Source organism: Halteromyces radiatus (assembly GCF_025201355.1).
Source record: "Halteromyces radiatus strain CBS 162.75 chromosome Unknown BX664scaffold_5, whole genome shotgun sequence".
NCBI classification, from domain to species: Eukaryota; Fungi; Mucoromycota; class Mucoromycetes; order Mucorales; family Cunninghamellaceae; genus Halteromyces; species Halteromyces radiatus.
Genome location: NW_026251691.1, coordinates 73,883 through 86,463, shown reverse-complemented (window position 1 = coordinate 86,463; position 12,581 = coordinate 73,883). Strand labels below are relative to the sequence as shown.

General features: G+C 32.1%; 6 protein-coding genes across 6 annotated transcripts; 2 read left to right on the top strand and 4 right to left on the bottom strand.

Annotated features, from left to right (window-relative positions):
- Nucleotides 1-56: 56 nt before the first annotated feature.
- Nucleotides 57-1,396, bottom strand: BX664DRAFT_298311 (Elongator complex protein 5). Its single transcript, XM_051542268.1, has 2 exons — nucleotides 902-1,396; nucleotides 57-818 (listed from the first exon to the last, which is right to left on the bottom strand). The coding sequence occupies exons 1-2, from the start codon at nucleotides 1,371-1,373 to the stop codon at nucleotides 184-186; spliced, it is 1,107 nt and encodes a 368-aa protein (XP_051398669.1). The 5' UTR covers nucleotides 1,374-1,396; the 3' UTR covers nucleotides 57-183.
- Nucleotides 1,397-1,937: 541 nt separating this feature from the next.
- On the top strand, nucleotides 1,938-3,361 carry BX664DRAFT_281565 (uncharacterized protein). Its single transcript, XM_051541531.1, has 3 exons — nucleotides 1,938-2,051; nucleotides 2,109-2,248; nucleotides 2,329-3,361. Exons 1-3 carry the CDS (start codon nucleotides 1,943-1,945, stop codon nucleotides 3,187-3,189), a joined length of 1,110 nt encoding a protein of 369 aa, XP_051398668.1. The 5' UTR covers nucleotides 1,938-1,942; the 3' UTR covers nucleotides 3,190-3,361.
- On the bottom strand, nucleotides 3,350-6,498 carry BX664DRAFT_334689 (P-loop containing nucleoside triphosphate hydrolase protein). The gene is made up of 15 exons (XM_051545750.1): nucleotides 6,344-6,498; nucleotides 5,996-6,224; nucleotides 5,836-5,941; nucleotides 5,550-5,734; nucleotides 5,410-5,471; nucleotides 5,228-5,328; nucleotides 5,049-5,154; nucleotides 4,852-5,000; nucleotides 4,680-4,787; nucleotides 4,494-4,612; nucleotides 4,345-4,414; nucleotides 4,131-4,258; nucleotides 3,924-4,079; nucleotides 3,679-3,844; nucleotides 3,350-3,607 (listed from the first exon to the last, which is right to left on the bottom strand). Exons 1-15 carry the CDS (start codon nucleotides 6,485-6,487, stop codon nucleotides 3,445-3,447), a joined length of 1,992 nt encoding a protein of 663 aa, XP_051398667.1. The 5' UTR covers nucleotides 6,488-6,498; the 3' UTR covers nucleotides 3,350-3,444.
- An 820-nt stretch (nucleotides 6,499-7,318) lies between these two features.
- BX664DRAFT_281561 (NADP-dependent oxidoreductase domain-containing protein) lies at nucleotides 7,319-8,879 on the top strand. Its single transcript, XM_051541530.1, has 8 exons — nucleotides 7,319-7,380; nucleotides 7,470-7,602; nucleotides 7,674-8,084; nucleotides 8,159-8,222; nucleotides 8,282-8,354; nucleotides 8,435-8,513; nucleotides 8,603-8,720; nucleotides 8,789-8,879. The coding sequence occupies exons 1-8, from the start codon at nucleotides 7,357-7,359 to the stop codon at nucleotides 8,829-8,831; spliced, it is 945 nt and encodes a 314-aa protein (XP_051398666.1). The 5' UTR covers nucleotides 7,319-7,356; the 3' UTR covers nucleotides 8,832-8,879.
- A 51-nt stretch (nucleotides 8,880-8,930) lies between these two features.
- Nucleotides 8,931-9,927, bottom strand: BX664DRAFT_334683 (acyl-CoA N-acyltransferase). Its single transcript, XM_051545749.1, has 3 exons — nucleotides 9,848-9,927; nucleotides 9,524-9,628; nucleotides 8,931-9,459 (listed from the first exon to the last, which is right to left on the bottom strand). The coding sequence occupies exons 1-3, from the start codon at nucleotides 9,920-9,922 to the stop codon at nucleotides 8,989-8,991; spliced, it is 651 nt and encodes a 216-aa protein (XP_051398665.1). The 5' UTR covers nucleotides 9,923-9,927; the 3' UTR covers nucleotides 8,931-8,988.
- A 1,168-nt stretch (nucleotides 9,928-11,095) lies between these two features.
- On the bottom strand, nucleotides 11,096-12,554 carry BX664DRAFT_334680 (uncharacterized protein). Its single transcript, XM_051545748.1, has 6 exons — nucleotides 12,524-12,554; nucleotides 12,390-12,456; nucleotides 12,195-12,299; nucleotides 12,098-12,107; nucleotides 11,718-12,023; nucleotides 11,096-11,599 (listed from the first exon to the last, which is right to left on the bottom strand). Exons 1-6 carry the CDS (start codon nucleotides 12,541-12,543, stop codon nucleotides 11,169-11,171), a joined length of 939 nt encoding a protein of 312 aa, XP_051398664.1. The 5' UTR covers nucleotides 12,544-12,554; the 3' UTR covers nucleotides 11,096-11,168.
- Nucleotides 12,555-12,581: the final 27 nt, after the last annotated feature.

Sequence of the window (12,581 nt, the reverse complement as noted above, 5' to 3'; positions counted from 1 at the left end):
TTTTCTTTGTCTTTTTTTTTTTTTCTTTTGTGGGCGTTTCAACCTCAGCGACAATGTTAATTTGATATCTAAAAAGATCTTTATTGAATTCAATTAAACTAATAATATAAATATGTACAAAATATATATAAAAAAAGAAAAACAGCAACAACAACTATATATATATTAAACAACCCCATCTATCTAAATATCCAAATCATCATCAGGGTCTTCGTCATCAAAATCATCCGCGGCATCTGGTTCATAATAAATAGCACCACCGGAGGAAGAAGTAGAAGAAGAAGTAGAACCATCAATTTCAACTTGTTGAGCCTTAAGATAAGGAAGTACTAAATTCTCCTTTGTTTTGCGTTGTTCATCCGTCAGAGATAAGTTGAAGGATAAATTGGCGGTAGGATCAGGAGTATCGGTTTTGTTGTTCTTCTCATCATCATCACTTTCTTCATTTTCATCTTGTTCTTGAACACCCAATTGAGAAGCAGGTACCACGACAAGTCGTCCATTGTCCAAAAGGAATCCATTGGTTTCATAAATCACCTTGCCACTTTTACGACGCCATTCTATTTTAGCCACCCCACCACGAGTCACTTGGTTGGATGTGGTATGAAGATAAGAAAAGGTATCTTGAGCAACGAATCCTGTCAATCGTGCTTGAGTTTCTGTTTGAGCTGTAGGTGCTTTCAATTGTTCCAATGTCATCACCACTGATGCTAATCGATTCAAAGAGTCAGATAAAGGCGGTAATTGATGAATCATTGTTTTATTATCTATCATTGGTCGTATATCCGCATGATAACCCACCACTGCTCGTATTGTTTCTAATATATGAATAATAATAATATATAAAGTTAAGAATGTCATTCTTTTTTTAAAAAAAAAAAAAAGTAATTTTTTTTCTTACCTGTTGTGAGGGATTCCAAAGCCTTGACAAATTGATATGTACGATGACTAGAGATTCGAGTCAAAGGAGTCAAAGAATCGACCATAATCAATGTAGCAGGTGCTTTTTTAATCCAGTCCATCAAAAGTGGTAGAACATGACGTTCAAAGTCAGGAAGACGTGTCAATCGTACAAGGGAACCACCACCTTGAGTATCTTTTTCGTATATAATAGGACTATCAAGTTCCCAACCTAAAGGATCTGAGAAAGCATCAATGATATGAATTTTGTTTTTATTATTGTTGAATGTTTGAAGCCAGGCAGTAGGTGAGGTTTCTGTCAAAAGAGTAATGATTTGTTGATCAGTATCAAGAGCTCGTTGAGAGAATTCATAAAGTAAAGGTAAAGCTGAGAATCGAATAGAGTCATTAATAAGAATTAAGGAAGAAGTCTTTCTATTGGAAAGCAATTGGTCCAAACAAAGTTGAGCCATGGCTGGAATATGGTAGTTGAAATAAAAAAAAAAAAAAAAAAGGATCGGGGGAAGAAAAGGGCAAGAAAGTAGTAGTGATCAGTTGTTTTTTTTTTTCTTTCTTATTTTAAGTGGGAAGACGTGGCTTACTTTTTCAGTCACCGCCAAGTCGATACCATGATGCCTTATAGTGATTGATTGATTGACAAGGGAAAATAGGAAAGAGGAGAAAAAAAAAGAAAAAAAGGTTAACTCGGAGAATATGAACAGTATAATTGTTGCGTATGATGTCACAAAGGGAAAGTAAGGTTAATCCTTCTTTTTCTTTGACTTGAAAGTTGGAAAAGGGGACAACTAAGCGACAATAGGATTTAACTATGATTGGTCAAATTTTGGATTTGAAGTCTGTAACTCTAAATTCATTATACTCATCCCTTTTTTTGCATCAAAAAAAAAAAAAAAAAAAAAAAGGTTAGGTATAATTTTCATTGGATCTCCGGCTTCCTATAAATATAAATATGAGATCATTTTATATGTATATTTTTTTTTTTTTTTTTGTTCTTTTTCTTTTTTTTTTTTATTTTTATAATATGAATAAACGCAATTTTATGACGATAGATTTAATCCATTTTGAACAAAGAAAAAATGATATTATTCAGGATATTATGAAGGCATCTACAGAACAAGGCTTTTTTTATGGTAAATAAAATAAAATTTATTTATTTATTTATTTTTGATATTTATTTATATATGTAGTGATTAATCATGGTATTGATGAAGATCAAATTCAACATATGTTTAAAATAAGTCAAGATTTCTTTGATTTACCAGAATCTACAAAAACAAAATACCCTTTGGATGTCCCTCGAAATGCTGGTTATGAGAATTTCGCTCAAGTATGAAAAAGTCCGACTTGATTCCTTCCTTCCTTTCATCTTATTATTATTATTATTATTATTATTATTGATATGAATAGCTTCGACCTCAAACTGGTTTACCTGACTTGAAAGAATCTATGCAACTTGCATTTCATCATATTCCTGATCTTTGGCCTAGTGAACAAGATATTCCTGATTTTCAATCAAAAGTCCAACGGTTTATGCAACAATGTAATAAGGTGTCTCAACAATTACTCGAATGCTTTGCTCTTGGTTTAGGATTTCCTCAAGATTTTTTTACTCGTTCTCATGATATTTCACAACCTGATTGTCTCAACTCACTTCGATTCCATCATTATTTCGACTTGACCAACACCATGTTTGATCCACATCAAGGTATTCAATGGCCAGTTGTAGATGCTGAAGATGTGAATGATTATTATCGCGCAGGACCACATACTGATCCTGACACACTCACTCTTTTATTTCAAAACAATCCTGGTCATGATTGTTTGGAAGCATGTCAAGGACGTACCGACGTGACACAGTTTGTCCAAGGCACCCACTGGCTCCCTCTTTGTCCTCAAAAGAACGAACTTGTTTGCAACATTGGTGATATGTTGATGCGTTGGAGTGATGACCTTTTGAGAAGCAATTTTCATCGTGTTAATCGACCCATAAACGACCTATCTTCTCGTTACACAATTGCCTACTTTACTCAAGCCAATAAATCCGCTATCATCCAAGGACGCTCCAAGTATATTGAACCTTTGACGGCAGGTGATTTTTTACGACAAGCAATGGAACGAAATCATCAACGTGTCAAGTTACTTATTGATCAACGTCAGGAACGAAAACGACTTCAAATCATTCAACAACAACAGGATCACCCTACCTCCTCTTCTGTCTCTTCCACCTCTCAAAGGCCCACTACTCTTGCTCCTGTTTTAGCCATTTAGTTTAGTTGCTTTTTTTTTATTTTTTTTTTTATATTACTTTATATCCTTACTCTCTTCAATACACACATGCACTATATATCTATATATTTTCTTTTGTACATAATATCCATATTTCACATTGATTTTCTATTTTTGTTTCGATCCATCAATAAAAATACAATTATACTTCAAATAGTCTATTTTCATTTATTAATAATAACAATCTAGGAATATAAATATGATACAAGGAATAATAATAATAATAGTAATACTATGCTACACACTATGATCATTATAAAATTTTTCATAACAATCCAAACTTCCATCGTCAACAAGTTGTTTTGCCCGATGACAAATAATTGGCAATACTTGATTCACATGTCGTTTGCCAATAATAGCTGTATCTATATTTTCACGAAGTGCCACAGTCCCTGCCTCACTATAGAAAATCAAGACAAATAAGGAAATGTAAATATACAATGACTCTATATATATATATATATATATTACCGGAATAGATAAGCAAGATCTGCACCAGTACAATAAGATGTCTTTTCTGCCAAGTCCATAGGATCCATATCATCATCCACTTTGATATGTCGCATTAATGTTGTAATGATGTCCTTTCTATCATCCACAGTTGGCATAGTCACATAAAGTAATTGATCCAAACGACCTATACATTTTTTTTTAGAAAAAAAAAAAAAAAGATCATCAGTTCAATGCGTTCCTTCTATTTGGATTCTTCCACTTACCTGGTCTTAAGATAGCATCATCTATTTCTTGTGGTCTATTTGTACAGCCAATCACGATCACTCCTTGTCGTCCTTCCACACCATCCATTTCATTTAAAAGAGTGCTAAGTACACGTTCATTCACTCCTCCACTACTATCACCACCGCTATCCCATCCTAAAATAATAAAAAAGGTTATATAGTTGAATGATTCTTTTTCATTTTTACCTCGACGTGTAGCTATAGCATCCATTTCATCAATAAACATCAGACAGGGAGCAATCCTTTTAGCTGTTGCAAAAAGTCGTCGTATCTTGTTTTCAGTGTCACCAAGGTATTTTGAAAAGATCTCCGGTCTAGTAAATAAATAATATATTCATTTCGTTCCATTCAGTCTTACACAAACATTCTTTATTTATTTATTATTATTTTTTTTTTTTACCCATTGATAGAAATGACATTCATCATTGATTCTGATGCCAAGGCTTGTACCATTAAAGTTTTCCCGCAACCTAAAAAAAATTCACAAATGGGGTGATTAAAATGTCAGAATGGAAAAAAAAAGGGGAAAAGAAATATGTGTTGTCTTACCTGAAGGACCGTACAACAGAACACCAGAAGGTGGAGAAATGCCTAATCGTTTGAATAAATCAGGTTGTAATAAAGGTATCAAAGTAGTTTGTCGGATCCGCTGCTTGATCTTGCCATATCTAATATATAAAAGTGTCAATAGGATATATATATGTGTATTTTTTTTTTTATCATTTGCGTTTTTACCCTCCAATATCATCCCAGCTTCTTTTTATTATTGTTGATTCCACTTCAACTTGTTGGGAAGGTCGATGGTTTTCGAGTGCATACTCAAAATCAGACCAATTAACCAATCTATTACAATATTAAAAAAAAAAAGAGTCAGTAACAACTAGCTATGGAACGATACTATGCTTACCTTTGTTGCTTCTTTCCATCCAAATTCAAATTTGTCAATCCCTTGATGATATCTTCTTCCATTTCAGTATCATGTTGCCGTCGCCTTGATTTGAGTCCTGCTTGTCGACAGATCATTTTCAAATCCCGTGCTACATAACCTGAGGTTCTCTAAAAGACAAATAAATGAAAACTATCATAGATTATTCATTTACTTACCAAACTTATCTGTGTTGAGTAATAGTCTATAACATCCGACGATTCTTGGTTGGTATCAAGATTCATATCGAGTAACATCGTTTTCAATAACTGTTTCCGTCGAGCCCTAGTCACAGTAAAAGTAGATCAATATGGTTGATATAAGATTCGACTTTTTTTTTTTTTTTACTTGGACTTACATCGTAGGAATAGAGATTGTAAGATGTTGTTTGAATACGTCGACCTTTTGTAATGAAAGAGGTAATTTTTGTAGTTGCCGTGCGAGACCAATCATGCAGACCTAGCCATAGAAAGAAAAAAAAAAGTTAAATAACAATGTAGATGTTGGAGGTTGCACTTATTTTCTACATATCGTATTCACCTTTTCAGTATCAGGAATCCGATTGATTTCATTGATCAATATATCGATAAGTTTATCATTTCCTGTGTAAAATAAACATAAAAAGGATATCAATATTCAGTCCTTAATGATGGTCACATTATTATTATTTTTTTTATCACCTTTGCCAATCATATCCAGATCACGTATAGCCAATATAGATGGTGTTCCAGCGATAGCCTTGTTGACCATCAAATGAAGAGGATTATAATTCTTGAAAGCATCCAGGTCCCGTTCATCCTTTAATTCTAACAATTGTTGAATCGATACTTCAAACAAGTTGCATTCTAATCTATGACTGGCATGTCTATCAAATCAAGAATGAATAAATCTATTATTTTATATTATTGTCCACAATGACAGGCTCTTCTCTAGATAAAAGTAATAAAAAAAAAAAAGAAAACTTACTTGATCATTGTCCATTTGCCTACACCCGATACACCATGAAGAAGGATAGATTTTGCTACAGGAATACCAAGTTGACGAAACGAAGTAGCATAATCGAATCCACTTACTATAGAAATAAGTGAAAATGAGAAACTTCTCTTAAGGCCTTACAAGTACTTACAAATCATATCTAATAGACTTTCCAGTGTTTCGTCTTGCATATTCATAGTAAGATCCGATGATAAAGGAGAACTTCTTTCTATTTCGATAATTGTTGTCTTCCGCTCTAATCTATAATGCTGATCCTGTCCCGTAGGTATGATCTGTGATGTATCTATCATAATGTCGCGTATAGTCACATTGATCCAGCGTCCACCTAACTCCCATTGTATAACTTGTCCTTGTGAGATCTTTTTGTTGTTAATCGTATTATAGAGAATAGAATAACAAAAAGAAATATGAACCCAATGTTGGATAATGAAAAAATAAAAAAAAAAAAAAAAGAGAGAAGAGGTTGGTATTCTCTTACCGTATGATCAGGAAGACGTCTCCGTATATAGGCTTCGTAGTCAGGTAAACCTTTTCGTAAATGGTTTTCCTTGCTGATAGTACATTCCAAAGGAGAAACTTGAACAATTACTTTTTCTGCCGTAATCAATGCTGGTGTAGTCATGAAGAAAAAAAAAAAAAAAAAAAAGAAAAGGGAACGTACAACAAGGAGAACAGAAAAAAAAAAAATATGTCAGCGGGGATTTAAATCGACTGTCAAGAGAACAAAATCTGCTTATCTTTGATGTTGATACTTAACATAGAGTATGATGAATGATTAAAATTAGATACTTGAGAAAGAGGAAGAAGGAGATCATAATGATATGAAGAATAATGATAGATGATAAAGTTGATTCTATTTGTTATATATTTGATTATTGTTGAAGACTTTAATGATAATGCTACATACATGATAATCTAATTTTATTACCTTGTTCAATGTAAACAAAAAACCAATCACTTTTTTTCTTTGAATATATTCATGAATGAGTAAAGCAAATTGAAAAAAAAAATCACAATATTGTATTATTTTTTTTTTTTTTTTGATATATGATTCATTAAAACTTGATATCATATCTAGCTATCACCAGACCCTTAGTTCTATAGTGAGAGTATGTAAGGAATAAAAAAAGGCAATTTGACCTAGTAATGATGAAATAGTAAATTCGTATATCGAAATATTTAATAATATTATTAATCAAACGTACCACTTTCTTCTTATAGAACTTGACGCGTCATTCCTAAGAATAAAATCCTCTTATCGTTTTTTTTTGTTTTTTTTTTTTTTTTTTTTTGAATTAGTAAGAACTGTCAGTCATACAAAAACCCGATTGGGCTTTTGCGGAGGGGACATTCTGCAGGATTAGTTCAAAAATCCATGTCAGAGAAATTTAATAGCGTGGGTTCTGGTGCTTAAATTTCATTTTCTTTTCTTTTCTTTTCTTTTTCTTTTTTTTTTTTTTTTGTTCTCAAGTTTTAAATATATCATATAAAATGGCAAACATTCCATCAGTTAAGGTAAATAAAAAAAAGCATTTTCTCTTCCTTTCTTTGAAAATAATAGTTTATCATTAATGTCCTTTACTTTCTTCCCAATATTCAAATAGTTAAACAGTGGTTATTCTTTCCCTCTTATTGGTTATGGTACTTTTGGTGGAGTAGATGCTCCTCAACAAGTTTATGAAGGTACAAAGTTTGCTTTGAAAGCAGGTTATCGTCATATCGATACAGCCTTTGTTTGTAAGTTCTTGGTCAATAAAAAAAAAATATTGCTATGGCACTTAATTTTTTTTAATTTTTTTGATATGTAGATAGAACAGAAGACGCGGTTGGAAAAGCCATTAAAGAAAGTGGAATTCCTCGTGAAGATATCTTTATTACCACTAAATTGACAGAATCATTCCATCGACCTGAACATGTGCAAACAGCTTTGGAACTTTCTTTGAAGAATCTTGGTACGGACTATGTTGACCTTTACTTGATTCATTGGCCATTTGCAACGGAATTCCGTGGGTTTGACTTTTTAGATAAAACGACACGTGAAGAACGACAAAAAGCACATCGTATTGACGTACCTATTATTGATACTTGGCGCGCTATGGAAAAGCTAGTGGAAAAAGGTTTAGTGAGATCAATTGGTGTTTCTAATTTCACTATTCCGTTGTTGGAAGATTTACTTTCTAAAGCTACTATTCCTCCTGCCGTAAATCAAGTTGAATTACGTAAGTCTTGTATATAAAAAAAAATAAAGACATATAAATAAATGATGTGATTAACGATATTGATGATAATGTAGATCCTTATTTGGCCCAATCTGATTTGGTGGAATATAGCAAAGAGAAAGGAATCGTTCTTACTGGGTAAGTGAATACATTCATCATGATGAAACAGTTCAACTCATTCTCTATCATAACAATAGATATGCTCCTCTTGGTAATCCAGGGATGATAGGCAAATTTGGTGCAAAGATCGAATTGCTATCTCAACCTTTGGTAAAAAAAAAAAAAAAAAAAGAAAGAAAAGAAAAGAAAAATAGACGTAGATGACTTACTAATTATTGTATTTATAATAGATTCTGAAACTCGCAGAAAAGTACAAGAAAGAACCAGGTCAAGTACTTTTGAACTTTGGTCTCAATCGTGGTTATGCAGGTAAAGTAGTACAACAGAGATGACAAATCACTGTTCATGCCCCTGTTTTTTTTTTCTTTAACGATCCTTTACTTTCTTTATATTCATAGTGATTCCTAAATCCACGAATAAAAGTCGAATCGAATCTAACCTGGTGTACTTTAAGATGGACCAAGAAGATATTGATGCTATTATCGATTTGGACAAGGAACAAACTATCCGTGCTTTGTAAGCAGTGAAAAGAAAAAAAGAAAAATTGGATCATCCATAATTCTAATGATATCTTTTCTTTATAGTGATCCTGTGACTATCCTTGGACATGAATTCAAATTATTTTAGTTAGTTGAATCTGTAGAATAAAAAGCGTATTTTATTTATTTTTTGATTAATATTATTATTATGATTTATTATCTTTTTTTTTTCAAAAAAAAAAAAAAGGTTGATATATATATAACGGAGCAGTCTATTTGAATCGAAGGGGAAAAAAAATGTTTATCTAAAACTTGCGTTCCATAATGATACTACAACGTTCGTAACTAGGATGTTTTCCTAGATGAATAGTGACAAAGCCATGTTTTTCATAGAGTTTGATAGCTTTGACCAAGGAGACATTTGAATAGAGTTTGATACTAGCGTGGCCTTTATTTCGTGCCCATGAAATGCCCTCGTTCATCAAAGGATGAGCATATCCTTTCCCTTGATGATGATCAGCCACCGTCATCTTGGCCAATTCACATTCTCCTTCATGAATGACCATCGCCACTGTGCCTGCCACTTTATGATCTCGTCCTAATAAAAAGATGATTTCTCCTCCATGTGCTAGAATACTTTCTTCAGGTTGTTCTAATTGATATATATCAGATGGTTCTACTTTGAAAAGACTAGATACCCATTTCAAATTCAGATCTTTGAAAGCTTCTTTGTATTTGACATCCCAAGTGGTAATATATAACTTATCAACAATGATCTATCATAAAAAAAAAAAAAAAGAAGGAATCAATCATCATTCACCAACAAATCTAATCAATTACCTTTTCATCTAAATTCACAACATAATAAATAGCTACACAATGTTCGGGGAGGATATCTGCTTTGGATGATTGTTGTTTTTCTAATTCTTTTGCAGCCCATTCATTCTATAATAGGAAAGTCAGAGAATCACATGATGAATGATAATGATGATGATTTATATGATGATGATTTGGATAATGATGGTGATTTGTATGATGATTTATATGATGATTTGTATGATGATTTATATGATGATTTGCATGATGATTTGCATTATAAATTCGTATGATGATTTATATAATGGATGACGATCCTAATGATTTTTATTGTATGACAAGTCCTACCTTTGAAACGAATAACGACCATTCAGTGATTTCACTGCGTATCATAGCATAAGTCTTAATGATAGATTCAACCATTTTATTAGAAATAAGGGTGAAGAAGGGCAGCAAATGGAAAATGCAGTTTGCTTTATAACCAAGTTGAATGAGTCACTTTTACAACTCCTTGTTTTTCTTCAAAATCCGGACCAACGAGACTTTCGGAACCCTTTTATCCAGTCAAAAACAAATAGTTGTCACCTCCGCGGGTAAATCCAGAGAATTGGTTATCTTTTTTTTTTTGACATATTGATAAGATAATGACCCCGCATTAACATTAAAAAAAAAGGTCATAGTATATGGAATCAGTGGTAAATATCATTGACAACAACAACATTATCATCATCATCATCATAATCATTAGATGATGATTATGAAATTATTGGGAATTGATCAAGTAATCAAAATGAAAATATAATTTTTTTTTTCAATACTGAAGTGTAGGGAATCTAATCTTCTCCATCAATAGCTTATACTCGCTTTGATTGGTCAAAATCCCGCTGGATACAAAAAAAAAAAAAAAAAAAAAAATGTTCTCTCTCTCTCTCTCTTCTCTATCACTAGTACATAGCTTTATCGGTTAGATCTTTCTAATGATTATAGGACTAACAAACTAGACGATTTGAACTAGAATCATGATTGTATAGCTAATTCCGGTCTCTCGGTTGATGGTTACCAATTACCTAAATGGGAACTGTCCTTTTTTTTTTTTTTTTTTTAAACAAAAGAAATTCGTAGAGTATGCAATGATTTAACACATCTCCGTTTTCTCGGAATATCACTATATCAGTGATGTGCTAGGAATGACAGTTGGGGACAATTTGATTCATGATGGTGATGCTTGTATTATTTTGATTTGAATCATTAAAAATTCAACTTTTAAAAAACTTGGTTTTTTTATGTTGATCACGGCAACCAAAAAGTAATCATCATCATCATGAGAGAATATGATGAGAATAGGTCATAATATGCATATTATTCGGGATCTTCCGTTTCCTTTTTTCTTTCGAAAAAGCACAATGACATCATTCATCTTCCTCGTTTCAATAAAACAAAGTATATATGTATCATTCATTCAGAATCATTCATGGCTCATCTATATATATAGGATTCACATTGTCTCAATAGGGGATAAGAAGGTTACAAATGATTTAGGAAAAAGAATGATCAAGAATCAAACAATCTGGTAAAGTAAAAAAAAACAAGTAAACAACTAGATAATATTTTATTATTTTTAAATTCTATAATTATTTCTACAATATATCTCTGCCTTGTTTGGAATCAATCAAAGTGTGTCACCCGGTTTTGCCGATATTTCCAATAAGAAGACGCTTGCCATAGTGCTAGTGTGGATATTGATGTGAGGAATATCTTTCTCATTTTCATTGTCATCATTATCGTCGATATCATCATAGCTATTGTTATTGTTGTTATTGTTGTTGTTGTTGTTGTTGTTGTTGTCAATGCCGTTATATGAATTACCAGCATCATCATCATCATCATCATCACTATTATCATCACCATCATCATCACTATTATCATCACCATCATCATCGATATCTTGTCTTGGGATCAACCGACACTGTAAAGACCATTTGTCCAACAAGTATTGAATACTTCGTTTTGAGCTTCGTTCTTGATACGCGGTGATGAACTTGCAATGGGGATTGTGTCGATGAATAATATAAGCCACGGTCATCAACAAAGATTCAAATTCTAAGGTCACCAAAAAAAGGAATTGATGTTAAAATTCTACCTTCATTCAAATCTTTCTTTTTTTTTTTTTTTTTTTTTTTTTTTTTTTTTTTTTTTTTTTTTTTTTTTTTTTTTTTACCTTGAGGATCATAAAATGTGTCACTTCCAAGAATGTAATCCACTTTTCTATGAGGCCAATGGGTCATCATCTCGTCCAATAAACTATCCACACCATCACTATTATTATCTGATGCAAGCTGACCCCATTGTAAAGGACGGACCATGAGTGATAAAGAGGACGATATAAAACAGCCGTTTTGATCTAAATCAATCCCATTCAAAGCTAAACAACCAGTGGCTACAGGAGTAATGGAAGGTAAATCAGTGATCAATAAATGAGGAGCTTGCTTGATCTTTGTTAATACCAACGAAGGAACAGAGGTACCTATTAAGAAAATAATAGAAAAGTGATTTGGTATGTCATTCATATCATGAATTCTGTTACTTTTTTCAAAATACCTGCACCCACCTAGATATCAAATTATAAAAATAAAAAAAAAAAAAGTTAGTACCAAAAATGTACAAAAATAAAAATTAAAAAAAAAAGTGAACCTACTTCCAGAATAGTTTTGTTCTTGAATTGATGTCTATGATGCCAAACATACTTACTGAGTACAATCGCTGAAGGCCACACATAATAACCATAAGGAGAATGCAACCACTATAAACAATATAATAATATAAACTGATTGAGTAAGTGAACAAAAAAACAAAAAGATATTAGTTGGTTTCATTCATTCTTGTATTTTACTTCTTCTACATAGATCCTGATATCATCCTCATCTTTTTGATCAGTAACATAATCAATACATCCTATTCTGTAGTCATACAACGAAAAAAAAAGAGTTAAGTATAACAAGATTTATAATACTTCAAAAGACATACTTTTTGGTGGCTATTTCCATTTCATTTTAAAAATGTACATTAAAGAAAAAAAAAAAAT